Below are 14,674 nucleotides of genomic sequence, written 5' to 3' on the forward strand. Positions count from 1 at the left end.
AATGGGGATAAGAATTAAAACAACTGCTTCATAAGGTTTTTATGATGATGATGATGATTTTTTAATGTATAGACAAAGTTCTTAGTAAAATGCCAGGCACATAATATGTTTTCAATTAATATAAAAACATACAGTGCTTATCAGGAATATATTGATATTTTTAAATGATCCTAATACTTGGCACAGTGGGCTAATGCATCAGACTGCAAAGTTGTTTGAACTGCAAGGTCAGTGGTTCAAGCTCACCATTCGCTCCTTGGAAACCCTATACAGAGTTGCTATGGCTCAGAATTGACTCAACAACACTTAACACCAATACTTCAATGGAGTCCTGGTGTGCTGCTGTAGGTTAAAACTTGGACTTCTAATGCAAAGTTGGGGGTTCAAGCATACCAGTTGTCCCTTGGAAACCCTATACAAGGTCTCTATGAGTCAAAATTTACTCACTGGCACTTAAAAACAACAGTACTTCAATAGAGAGTCATTCTCCCCACCACTTCCATCCACTCTGGGATTGTTAATTTACTGTTCCACTGTTCATAAATAGCAGCAATTCAGCCTTTCCCAGCTGTCTAAGGCTGTGGAGACTGTCTAGTCTGGGGCCTCATTTGAAAATCAAGAATAAAGTTCTCTGGAAACAATATAAAATATATTCTAAAGAAATTCAATCTAAAAAACTAAACATAAGTTTATCAAAATCCTCAGAAAAACAATGCAAATTTTGTCATGCTAATCATCTACTTTGCTGTCCTGATGTGACACTGTGGGCTAATGCCTCAGACTGCAAAGTCATTTGAACCTCAAGGTCGGTGGTGGTTCAAGCTCACCAACTGCTCCTTGGAAACCCTATACAGGGTTGCTATGGGTTGGAATCAACTTGAGGACACTTAACAAAAACAACAATCATCTACTTAAAAAAATCATCCATTAAGTTTGCATAAACAGATGTTTAAAATCTCAACACTTTTCATTCTATTTATACATATCCATTTTAAAGGAAAGTTTGTGTGTGTGTGTTCCAATTCAAAAAGAACTTCTGTTTCTTCCTATTGAATCTTTTCCAAGTGAGAAAGGGATGTGTCACTAGGAAGGGATCTGATACACTATTTAAATCCTCATTTTTTCCTCAGGGAAGAGGTTTAGGTTGGTAGTTCTGAACCAGATGGCTCTGGGTTCCTTAGAAGCAGGGAGATCTTGGACTAGTTACTTAGTCTCTCTAAACATGTTTCTTCTCATTTTAAATGGGTGATACTGGCATGTATGTATGCAATGCAGTTTGAATAATGCCTGGCATATTGTTGCTGTTGTTAAGTGCCATCAAGTCGGTTCCGACCCATAGTGACCCTCTATAGGGTTTCCAAGGAGCAGCTGGTGAGCTTGAACCGGCGACCTTGCGATTCAAACGGACTTTACAGTCCAGCACATTAACCCACAGTGCCACACCAGGACTATATAACTATAAGGACTTGGTGTGGCAGTGTGGATCAGCATTGGACTGTGAACCACAAGGTCTGTAGTTCAAACCCACCAGCTGGTCCTCAGAAACTCTATACAGGGTCGCTATGAGTTGGAACCGATTCAACAGCACTTAACAACAACAACAACATACAAGGATAAATGCTGGCAATTGCTATTCTATTCAATACTGATTTTCTAGAGCACAGAGCAAATATCTGAAGCTCAGAAACACCCATTTTGACTTCAGATCTGTATCACTGTGCCTGGAAGCTGGCATAACCATCTTGGTTGAGTCAATGTTGTTGTTGAGTGGTGTTGAGTTTGGTTCTGACTCACAGCAATCCTGTATAGGGTTTCTGAGCAGCAGCTGGTGAGCTTGAACCACCGACCTTGAGGTTTAAACTGACCTTGCAGTCCAGTGCATTAACCTGCAGTGCCACACCAGAACTCCACACCAGGACTCCACACTAGGACTCCTGGTGTGGCAAAGGAATCCTGGTTGAGTCAATACAATGGTATAAACTAGTTTGTTGAGCAAACCTGAACTTTAACAAGACTGAGCAATGCAAATGTGACTTTCTAACTGGCCATACTTAACTTGAGTATCCCTGCCTTGGAGGTTCACTTGAATCTCAAAAAGAAAAAGAATTTATTAAATCAAATACTGTGTACAGATGAAACAACACATCATTGCTAATTATAGGATTGACTAACACTGATTCAGATATCTCTTTTATTTCCTTCAACTTGTGGCTTAATTAACAATGAACAGTGACTGATTTCCTAAAAGGAAATCTTTTTTCTGTACTTCTGGGTTTTCTCAACAGGAGTTAGAAATGAGATACTTGGCAAAGTTTAGCCAAATGGGGTAGGGGGATGATGAGCACTACAAGAAATCACCTATTTTATTTGTGGATAAAATATAACTGCAAAAACACTAGGCAGCACCAATGTATTCACTGACTTTATTTAGAAAAGAAAACATTTCACATTTGCTCATTTTGGAAAGTTATGAAACATACTACAAACAATTTTTTTCTCCATGATTAAAATATATAAACATTTATTTCTCTAGCTTATATTTATAAGTTAGGTGAATCACTCTTTTGGATGGAAGGTCAATAATACTTCTTTTGGATGGAAGTCGATTACACTTGTTTTAGACACTAAATTGAAATCTGAGGAATTAAATCCCACTGAATTTTTCTGCACCAAATTCTCCTTTCTCCATGGAGTACCCATCATAAGGTACAGCGATATATCATCTCTTTGAGCATAAGTCATGTTTAGAATTATTCATCAGTATTGTTGTTGTTTGTGTTAAGTGCCATGGCATCAGTCCCAACTCACAGCAAGCCTGTATAAGGTTTCCGAGGTGCGGCTGGTGGGTTTCAACCACCAATCTTTTACGTAACTGTCTAGTGCTTATCCTACTGTCCCCAAATTAAGAAAATGCAATTAACTTGAGGCAATGACACAAGTAAACAAGACGAGATTGTGTTCTACCGAGAAATTAGAATCCATATCTAGAGGTTCTTCCTGTTTTGCTGTTGATGGATGCAGGATAGAGACGGGTCCAGGCAGAGATGTGATCCTGGTCAAGTTTTCTTTCATTGTTCTCTATTTCTGCCCAGTCCTCCCAAGTATTCTCCATTCTGCCAATTACACTGTCTTTCCAAATAAGTTTCTGGTATTGAGTATTTCTCTTTATGGAATTAAATCAATTTATGCCCTTGATCATGCATGTACGTATTTTAACCTAAATGTTAACAGTTAATAGCAATCAAGCTCTTACTACAATATATAAACTTAGGTAAGAATTTTACATATGTCATCTACGTTAATCTTCACAATCATCCTATGAGATAGATAACATTAAAACTCCATGTAACAATCAATACATCAGTTTAAGGGAGATAAATAGCCTGCCCAAGGCCCCAGTTAACAGTGATCTGAGGCTAGAGCCTGACCTCTAAAGTCACTGTATTGATTATCATTCTAAATGATCCATGTGAAGGCTTTCTGAGCAGTTGAGGAAAGGTTCTGGGGACCTTCTGAAGACTGAAACCATCAATCTAGGCTGAAGTCTGAAGATCTGATTTTCAGAGCAGTTCTGGCTCATACATGAATGGTCACTCTATTACTAAACACTGATGCAGATTCTATTCTGACCTCCCACAACCCTTTAGCTTTTCCTGAGAAGATGAGAAGCCTTTATGAGAACAAAAAGCCTGAAAGAACCGTCACAGAGTGTCCAGAATCCCCTCTATTTTCTATGACAGATTCTCTTCTACAGCAAACACTCTCTTTTAGCAACTACATTACAGACATGAATACAGCCAAGATGGTGGAGGTTAATTAAGAACATTTACCATATCACTTAACACTGAAGAACATGTGGAAACCCAGTAAGACAAAAACCATCATATAAGATAAGCAAACAGAAATTTTGCTTTACCCAACTTCAGAATTTATTAAAACTCAAAATGATTCAAGCTCACAATATAAGTAGATATGAGAAAGTTAAGAGAAGAAAACAAACAAAACAAACAATCCAAACCAGCCTTATGGAGAGAAATTAGGGTGCTGTGGGTTGTGCGTCTGATTTTTTTGAGGTTGAAGATGAAAGGAAAAACCTCTGGAGACACTGGCAGAGAACCTGACTGCTCAGTGGACTGAAGCCAGGCCCAGGATAGCAACCCTCACATTGTTTCATTGCCTCCTGAGGTGAGGCTGGGAACAAGAACCTTCCTCTGCACTCAGGAGGAAACTCCCTCAGCTACACCGCTTGGTGTCTGTCGGAAAAGCTCATCATGTGAAACTCATACCCAAGAGCATTCCAGGGTGCCTATTGCAAACTCAATCCATCCACAGAGGAGACTGTTGCTAAGGAAAATATGGATGGGAATCAGATCACATTGCATTTTGGAACAATAAACCAGTTGCTGTCAACTCTGACCCTATGTGTATACGAATAGAACTGTGCTCCATAGAGTTTTCGATGGCTGATATTTTGGAAGTAGATTACCAGGGATTTATTGTGAGGCACCTCTGGGTGAATTCAGAACTCCAACTTTTCAGTTAACAACAGAGCACATTAATTTTTTTATACCACTTAAGAGATTCCTTTGAAACAAAGAATGATTAACCAAGTTGACTCTTAGAATACCAACAGGATCACAGGTCCTCTGAAGACCTGCCACACTCTTCAGGCAGGTGCTCCAGGGCTACTTCCCAAGTAGGGGAAGCTCAGCTGGCCAGTATCTAGATGTCCAAATGGCCTATGGGTAAAGCAACTTCATATGGCTTCTACCAACTAAAAGAACAAATACCAGTCTTTTCTCTAAATCCTACCAGCTCTCCCCTAAATGGCATCAGCATCTTAGAGAAAGATAGTGTTAGATAGAGTCCACTGATCAGTGAAAACCCAGATTAAAAATTAAAGAAAAGGAAAAAAAAAGTAAACACAAAAGATAGAAAAATGAATGAAACATAAAAGGAGCAAACCATCAACCCTCTCATTCAAACTATGGACTAATGGAGTAGACATGTTGTTATTAGGTACTATCATGTTTATTTTGACCCATGTGACAGAGTAGAGCTGTCCCATTGAGTTTTTTAGACTGTTAATCTTTACGGGAACAGATCACCAGTTCTTGCTCTTGCAGAGTTGTTGGGTGAGTTTGAGCTGCCAATCAAGTGCTTAAACATTGCACTACTATAGCTTCTTGGAGTAGACATACATGCATATTCATAACTATGTTTATTCACAATTCACAGATATGTTATCTGGATCTCCCAAGTAGTGACACTTCTTGATCATATTACAAGGAAGAAAGTATTTTGGGGCCATAATCCAAGGAGGAAGCCATTTCTAATTTAAAGGAACAAAGGCACACCCATGGAGCAGGTTACATTTGATCATGGCCTTTAAAGATAGAATTAAAGTTGGAGGAGATGCTAGAGATGTCAATGCAATAATCAAAAGATATTTCAGTCAATTGATTATTATAGTTCAAGCTCACCAGCTGCTCCTTGGAAACCCTATACAAGGTCGCTATGCATCAGAACCAACTCGACATCACTTAACAACAACAATAGGCTTTCCAAGAAGAAGGGCTGGTGAGTTTGAACTGCTGACCTGCAATTCAAAACAGCCTTGTGGTCCGGTGTTTATCTTGGAGTGCCACACAATGAATGGTAGTGGCAGCTGTGTGCCATGGAGGTGGTTCCAACTCATAGTGACCTTGTATAAGGTTTCCAAGACTGTATATCTTTACGGGAGCAGACTCATCTTTCTTCTACAGAGTGACTGTTAGATTTGAACTGATGGCCTTGTGGTTAGCAGCCCAGCTTATAATCCACCATACTACCAGGTCTCCTTACACAACGAATGTTGTTGTTGTTGTTAAATGCTGTGGAGTCGGATCTGACTCACAGTAACCCTGTAGAGGGTTTTCTGAGGAGCAGCTTGTGAGTTTGAATCACCGACCTTGCAGTTCAAACTGACCTTGAAGTCACGTGCTTATCCTATGGCACCACACTAGGACAGGTATTTATCAGTGCCAAGACAGGAGAGTGGAGGAAAAGAGAGGGGAAGAAAGGAAAGATAAAATAGTCTAATAAAATGGCAGAACTGGCGTATAAGGTTCAAGGTCAAGTTTGGGGTTGATAGGGATGGTAAATTAGACTGGAAACTAGTTTCAAACCCTAGGGCAAAATACCACACCTTACAAATCCACACCTAATAAATATCTGTTGTTCATGTCATTGTTATCAATGTCTGTTTATTGCTGTTTTATTTTTAATATTTGTTTTTAGAATAAATATTACAATTGTAAAATAGACTACAAACCCATTGTTCACAAATCAATCCTATAATCTGTTTCACATCTGTTAATCACTGATACTAATTAAATATAATAATGCTACTTTGTCCCTCTCCAGAAATACAATTTTGGCATATGAAATAGCAAAATCAAAATTGAATGCTTCACGTGGAAGGGAAGACAATCAGATCATTTTGTGAAGCTACCAAGTCACCATGTGACCTTGGGTAAGGTGTCCTTATTTGTAAACAAAAGGAATTGGACCAAGTGACTTCTAAAGCCCATCCTAGTTCTAATTTGATTATAAGTTGTACATAATCTAGTTCAATGTGAATTACTAACAAATCATGCATGTGTCTCAATATATGATTTAAATCAGATGCTCTTGATATAAAGCTCTTATTGATAATCCCTGGGGTGATTAACTCCTACCAATCACTGGGAATTTATTAACAAAGGTTCAGAAGCAAAGAATGTGGTAGGACCTTCAACTTCACTCCCAGTCCGCAGAAGAATCTTCTTGTCCCCTTTATGTATATAAAATGCCTAATAGCTTCAAGATAGTAAACTCAATTAGCCTTATAGAACTCAGAACACTCTTCTTTCGCATAAACAGCAAAGTGGATTCTTGAGAAATACAGAAATGATCCTGTAGACAAAACAACTATTTTCTCTGGAGCAAAGGACTGTGAGATTTGTGGTGTTCCCTTCCACTTCTTGGTTCTGCTGTCCATCTGGAGCCAACTGAGGAAACTTCTTCCTCACTTTCCTCTCCAGATTCATACTCCTCATCTACTGCATGAAAGAGTGATTTGTGTCTCACAGCTGCCCTTCTGATTCTGCCAGTATGCACTTCTAGGCTTGCATTTCTTGGATAACCAAAGTTGAGTGGCTCTCCTCTTTTGTATAAGTTCTTCAATGGGATTGTTTCTTGGGTCAGCTGTCTTTCTTGAAGTGGCCTTGCTCGAGAGTATGCTCTGAAAATGATGGAAGGGGATCCTGAATAGCTGCTGCCATCAACTAGAAAAACAATGACAAGAAGAGAAAGACACAAGACTTAGTACCAGTGAGTTAAGACTTCATATCTAGAAGGCAAGAATTCAGAATGAAACAAAGTCTTTTTGACATTCTTATTTCTTAAAGTCAATTTTCTTCTCAACCTGATTTTCCCTTTCTAAGTTTACTGCCCAGGAGGTGGGAAACAATATGCAATATAATAAAAATAAATAAATGCATGCAAATGTGCATATGGTGTCAGTTTTCCCCCGATGATAAGGGAGTGTCAGTTTATAAACTCAGGTCTAATATTCATAATGCTTTATGTTGTCAAAGACCATCACTGACACTTTTAAAGAAAAAAAAAAAAAAAAGCACATAAAACTGAAGAGTATATGATATTGCTGTATGAAAATTATTGGTTTATCTTGAATTTTTTTTTTTTTTTAATCAGTGGTTTCTTTAAATCTGAGTTTCATTCTTTTTCTCTTTGAAGTAGCCTAAGGAGTTTTATAGAAATGAAAATTAGAGAGACCCACAGCAAAACTATAGTGACTAAATGTTCTTTTTTCGAAGAGGGTAAGTAGCTGACAAAGGATGGGAATAATAATAATAATAAAAACTGAAAACCAGACCTGTTGTTAATTCTAATTAATAGTGACCTATAGAAATATTGGTGTGACGTTGTGGGTTAATGCACCAGACTGTAAAGCCGTTTGAACTGCAAGGTCGGTGGTTCAAGCTCACTAGCTGCTCCTCAGAAACCTTATGCAGGGTCACTATGGGTCGGCACCGATTCGACGGCACTTCACAACAACAACAACAACAACATAGGATAGAGTAGAAATGTCCCATAGGGTTTCAAAGACTGTAATCTTTACAGAAGCAAATTGCTAAATCTTTCTCTCAAGGTTTAAAACTGCCAACCTTTTGCAGCTTAACCACTGAATCACCAGGGCTCATAATAATGCTAACAACCATCATGTATTGAGAACTTATGCACCAATATCTGTCCTGATCATAGGCATACACTATGTCATTTAGTTCCCATAATGGCCTTTTGAGGTGAGTAAAGTTATGGCCCTCATTTTATAGATAGAGAAGCTGAGGTTTCCCAAGGTAATGTCACTTTTTAATACCACACAGCTGGTAAAGAAGGAACTGGAATTGGAGAAGAGCCTATAAAGCCCTTTCCAGCACATATGGGATAGGGTGGTTATAAGCTTAGATAAGGAGCTCTGGCAGTATAGTGATTACAAGTCGGGCTGCTAACCTCAAGGTCAGGCATTTGAAACTATCACCCATTCCATAAGAGAAAAATGAGGCTTTCTGCTCCCATAAATATTAACAGCCTCAGAAACCATATGCAGGGTTGCTATGAGTCAGAACCGACTCCATGGCGCACCACCACCACTACCATAAGGTTAAATGGGAGAAATGGTCGTTCCATAATACAATCCTTGCCTTCTGTGTGGGAAACCTGGGTTTGAATCCTGCCCCATGCATCTTATGCATAACCACCACCTGTCTGTCATTGGAGGCTTGTGCGTTGTGATGGCATTGACCAGGTTTCAACAGAAGTTCCTGAGTGAGAGGCACTATGAAGAAAGACCTGGTGATCTACTTCTGAACATGCAATAGATCACAATGGTCTGCAACTGATTAAGAGCATGGTCCAGGACCAGGCAGCATTTCACTTGGCTATATATGAGATGGAAGTCCTGGTGTGGAACTGTAGGATAAGCACTGGACGGTGAACCACAGGTTAGCAATTCAAACCCACCAGCTCTTTGGAAACCCTTTACAGGGTCACTATGAGTCAAAACCAACTCATACATAGGACACAGCAACAACATACATGGGATCATCATGGGTTAGGGTGTATCTTGATGGCAAATAACAACATTAGTGTGGTGGTTTCATAAATGAGGGGTGTAAAGTTCCCCAGACATTGAGATAAGACCTCCTCTCAGGTTTTCACCACTCATCTGTCCGTTTGCTGCACTGTCGTAGCTTGCATATTGTTGTGTGCTGGAAACTATATCACTAGTATTTTGAATATTGTCAGGGTCACCCATGGTGGACAGGTTTCAGCTAAGCTTCCAGAATAAGACAGACTTAGAAGAAGGAAACACAGACTATTTCCAAACGTTTAGCCACTGAAAACCTTATAAATAGCAGTGAAGTACTGTCAGAATGAAAATATTGAATATTGAAACATGATAAATGGATGTCAGAAGAGACTCTGAAACTTTTTCTCCATTGAAGAGATGCTAAAGAAATGGAAGAAATGAGGAGGGAAAGCAAGCTGGACAGAAATTTTCAAATGGTAGCTCAAGAAGACAATGTCAAATATTCTAATGAAATGTGCAAAGATCTGGAGTTAAAAAATTAAAAGTGAAGAACACGCTCAGCATTTCTCAAGCTGAAAGAACTTGCAAACCTTGATTTGCAATACTAAAAGATTCCTTGGGCAAAATATTGAAAAGTGGAAAAGCAGCAAAAGAAGATGGTGGTTGTAGGGTGGGGGTTGGGGGCAACGATGACTTAGAATAAAGAAAATGATAGTATCTTTACATGTTTTTAAAATTATTTTCCTTTAATGTGTATTCTACAGTCTGACAAGGGGACAAGAATTCACCTTTTCCTCTGGTCCTAGAAACACTGCTTTTGTTGTTGTTAGGTGACATAAAGTTGGTTCCGACTCATAGTGACCCTGTGCACATCAGAATGAACCACCGCCCTGTCCTACACTATTCTTACAATTTGATGTTATGTTTGAGCCTAGTGTTGCTATCACTGGGTCATTCGTCTTGTTGGTGGTCTTCCCTTCCACTTTTCCAAGCAAGATGGCCTTCTTAAGGGACTGGTCCTGCACTGCATCAGTTTATTGAAACATTTCAATTTGTATTCCATCAATTCCTGGAGCTTTGTTTCCAACAATGCCTTCAGTGCATCTTGGACTTCTTCCTTCAATATCATAGGTTCTTGGCAATATGGTACCTTTGAATTGACTGAACATAGACCAATTCTTTTTGATACATAACTGTGTATTTGTTGTTATTGTGAAGTGCTGTCGAGTTGATTCCAACCCATAGCGATCCTGTACAGGGTTTCTATGGTGAGCTTGAACCGCCAACCTTGCAGTTCAAATGACTGCTGTCTGGCACATTGGCCCACAGCGCCATACCAGGACTCTAATTTCCGACTTATTTTGATGTTTTCAGTGTCATTCAATATTTTGTTCATAGAATCCTGCAATATTACAACCCAAGGCTTGAATTTTTCTTCAGTCCTTTCAACTTGAGAAATGCTTAGTGTGTTCCTTCCTGTTGGTTTTCTAACTCCAGGTCTTTGTGCACTTCATTATAATACTTGACTTTATCTTCCTGAGATGCCCTTTGAAATATAGCTTTTTACTTCCTCATTTCTTACATTTGCTTTAGCTTCTCTACACTCAAGGGCAAGTTTCAGAATGTCTTCTGACATCCATTTTAGTCTTTTCTTTTTTTCCTGTCTTCTTAATGAACTTTTGCTTTCTTTCTGAATGATATTCTTGGTGTCATCCCATAGCTTTTCTGGTCTTCAGTCATTAGTGTCTAATGCATCAAAGCTGATCTTGAGATGGTCTCTAAATTCAGATGGGATATACTTAAGGTCATATTTGGACTTCCATGGAATTGTTTTAATTTTCTTCAGCTTCAGCCTGAACTTGAGCAATTGATGGTATGCTCCACAGTCTGCCCCTGGCCTTGTTTTGGCTGACAATATGGACCTTTTCCACGGTCTCTTCCTATGTTGTTGTTGTTAAGAGCTGTCGAGTCTATTCCAACCCATAGCAACCCTGTACAGGGTTTCCAAGGCTGTAAATCTTTACAGGAACAGAAAGCCTCATCTTTTTCCCATGGAACCGCTGGTAGCTTTGAACTGCTGACCTTGAGATTAACAGCCCAATTTGTAACCATAATACTACTAGAGCTCCTTGTATTCTGGTGAGGGCATATTGTTGAAAAAAGATGTTTGCAATGAAGAAGCCATTGGTCTTGCAAGTTTCTACCATGTGATCTCCAGCATCATTTCTAACACCAAGGCTATATTTTCTGACTACTGATCCTTCCTTTTTGTTTCTACTTTTGCATTTCAATCACCCATAATTAGCAAGGCATCTTGATTGCTTGCTTGATCAATCTCAGACTGGTGACATTTTCATCTTCCTTGGCTTTAATTGTTATGCAAATTTAATAATGGTGGTATTTAACCAGTCTTCCTTGTAGGCATATGGATATTATCCTATCACAGACAGCACTGTACTTCAAGACAGATCTTGAAATGTGCTTTTTGATGAAGAATTTGATGTCATTCCTCTTAAAATTTTCATTCCAGGCATAGTAAACAATATGACTATCTGATTCAATGTGACCACTACCAGTCCATTTCAGCTGTCTAATGCCTAGGTTATCGATCTTTATGGGTTCCATTTCATTTTTGAAAACTTCCAATTTTCCTAGATTCAAACATTGTACATTATACTTCCTGATTATTAATGGCTGTTTGCAACTGTTTCTTCTCATTTTGTGCTCTATCACCAAGTGAAGGTCCTTAAAGTCCAATAATGCTGTAAGATATTCTCAAGATGATCCATCTTCAGGAATAAAGGTCCCAAGAGATTGCTAGACCAGACATAGGTTGTTGATTCACATAGCAACAGGGGCCTATGTCCCTGGGGTATGTGAACTGCATGAATTGGGGGATGGGGAGGAAGAAACCTGTTCTACAACTAGGAACATAAAATAAGAATGTTATCATCAAGAGAAAGTAGACAACATCCGGGAAAAGATTGTTAACTCCATAGTACTTAGTAAATGATGAATCAGGGGAGGGACATTCTCAAGATAGAATAAAATTCTTTGTGAAATGGCCATGCCTTACATCTCTGCCTTATGTCCTTTAGGGTGAATGCCCAATTTTGCAAAATTGAATAAAGAAAACCTCACTCTGGCTAAAATGAGTACAGACTGGATTTCTTGAGCGTTTGTTGGTAAGCGTTTATGATAACTCATTAGTGACCTCATAACCAAGAGGGACCGAGGCAATATCCAAGGTATCAACAACGTTTTCACAATGCCTTTATGGTTAACTCTACTTTGAGGAGGCAGCTCTTCCTCAGTCATATTTTGAGTGCTTTCCAATCTGAGAGGTTCATATTCCAGCATTATATATGACAGTGTCCTGCTGCTATTCATAAGGTTTTCAGTGGCTAACCATTCAAAAGTGGTATGCTTTTCCTCCCAAGTCTATTTTAGTCTAGAAGCTCTGTTGAAATCTCTCCACTATGGGTGACCCTGCCGGTATTTAAAATACTAGTGGCATAGCTTCCAGCATCACAGCAACACACAAGCCACAACAGTATAACAAACTGATAAACGAGTCTCTAAGAACGCTATCTTGGGGAAAGTCTGCCTTAATGCGTCTGTACTCAAAAGTATGTTTCTTCTCTTACTCCTCTGCCTATCACCAGTTTGTGGCTTCTGGCCAACTTTTGGCAGCAAGCTTCCCATTAGTGGAGAGATTCTAGTCACAGTTTCCTCACCCCTTTCTGGATTATTCTGTAAGAGTGGGATACAAACACTTGGAAGATTAAGTCTTGGACAGGTGACTTCTGAGGTTCCAATCAACTGAAGTCATTACATATGCCCAATGTGGGATAAATAATTTGGTTAGAAAGCCAAGGGAAAGAAGGAAGGGTGGAGACTATGCTTTGTCATTCTTCGCATAATTCTCTTTCCCATGAACACCCCAGACAGTACCATTCCAGGGAAAGATCCAGGCATTCATTTTCAGCAAAACCAGAATACCGAGTGCTTTATTTTTTCACTTAATGGCAGAAAGAAAGGAATATAGGGCATCTTGTAATAAACTTTCAGCCTAACAGCAGACAGGCCTATAAAGTGAATAATAGCATCAGGGAGGAAAATATTAAAGAAACCAAAAGGGCAGCTTTTGTCCAACAACAAAGCTTGTAAGGCAGGAAAGGGCAGGAAAGTTGGGCAAATACTAGTGGGGAACTCAGCAAGGAAGTGGGAAGAAGACTGTAACATTGAGGGGATTGCAACCAATGTCAAGAAGCAAAATGTATACTAATTGTTGGATGGGAAACCAATTCACTCTGTAAACTTTCACCTGAACTACAATAAAAAATTTGTTTTTTTAAAAAAAGATGAATTAGGTAAAGTGCTTTCTGCTCAGGACAAGGCAGAGCTGAATATGTTGTTAGGTGCCATTGAGTCGGTTCTATTTATATACGGCCTTATACACTCTGTGAGAGTGTCAAAGTAGAGGCACTCCGTGTGTGTAAACAGAGCAGTCTGAAAATGAAGCCTTAAGTTCATTTTAAAGTTTTGACATAAATCTAGATTCCAAGTGGAATTTTAAAGCTGCCTTGTCTAACAGCCGTTCCCTGATGTTGATGTAACCATATACCCTAAAGCATACATTCCTTTTCTCTGAGATCTGGCAGGTGAAGGATATCACAATCTGTTCCCATAGGGTCTTTCCACTATGGTCAGATAGATGGAAGGTATGATAGCTTATACCCAAAGGGTCTTGATGCACAGCATTATCAATGAATCTTAACAACAGACCCCCGAAGCAGACATGATTGAGAAAGTCATTTTTACAGCAAGTTACCAGAAAAACCTGTCCTGTGAGTCTTGCAATTATGGACCTTTAACTTGCAATTCCACATATGCGTGATCAGCCTATCCCTGCTAAATCCCCACTTTTAGATGTCCCAACTCTGACTCCCCTGATTGTCTTTCAGCCAATTATGATTTTGTAACTTTTAGTTCTTCCTCCAACTATACAAACATGTTTTCTTCCTCATTGTCCAGTGGAACGGCCATTTTGACTCCTTCTATCTCTCAGAAAAGCTCTCTTGCTTTTATTTTGAGCAGACTTCATGATGTTGCTCTACAACATTAAGACAGAAAAAAACACTGCCCAGTCCCTATGCCATACTCATAATCACCGCCATGTTAGAGCCCATCGCTGCAGCCTCTTTGTCAATCCATCTCATTGAGGGTCTTTCTCAACATAGGATATATTGTTGATGTTAGTCAGTTCCATCTCATAGTGAACCATGTAAAACAGAAAGAAATATGGTCCATTCTTGCTCCATCCTCACAGTTGTTAAGTTGAGCACATTGCTGCAGTAACTGTATCAGTCCATCTCCTCAGAAGCCTTCGTCTCTCTCACTGATTCTCTACTTTATCAAGCACTATGAGATGAAGTCTCGCCATCCTCCCTTCTAAGGAGCATTCTGGCTATACTTTCTTCCAAGACAGATTTGTTTGTTTTTATGGCAGTTCATGGTGGTGCTGGTGTTAAGCGC

The 14,674-nt window shown here is 39.2% G+C and overlaps 1 protein-coding gene across 1 annotated transcript in view; it reads right to left on the reverse strand.

Moving 5' to 3' along the window:
* Positions 1 to 6,951: 6,951 nt before the first annotated feature.
* SLC9A4 (solute carrier family 9, subfamily A (NHE4, cation proton antiporter 4), member 4) overlaps positions 6,952 to 14,674 on the reverse strand; it is a 75,730-nt gene continuing 68,007 nt past the window's right edge. Inside the window, exon 12 of the mRNA XM_006870732.1 lies at positions 6,952 to 7,307. Within this exon, the coding sequence (XP_006870794.1) occupies positions 6,952 to 7,307 (356 nt within the window). The remainder of the gene's footprint in view (positions 7,308 to 14,674) is intronic.

The sequence above is a fragment of the Chrysochloris asiatica genome, unplaced genomic scaffold (genome assembly GCF_000296735.1).
Source record: "Chrysochloris asiatica unplaced genomic scaffold, ChrAsi1.0 scaffold00150, whole genome shotgun sequence".
NCBI classification, from domain to species: Eukaryota; Metazoa; Chordata; class Mammalia; order Afrosoricida; family Chrysochloridae; genus Chrysochloris; species Chrysochloris asiatica.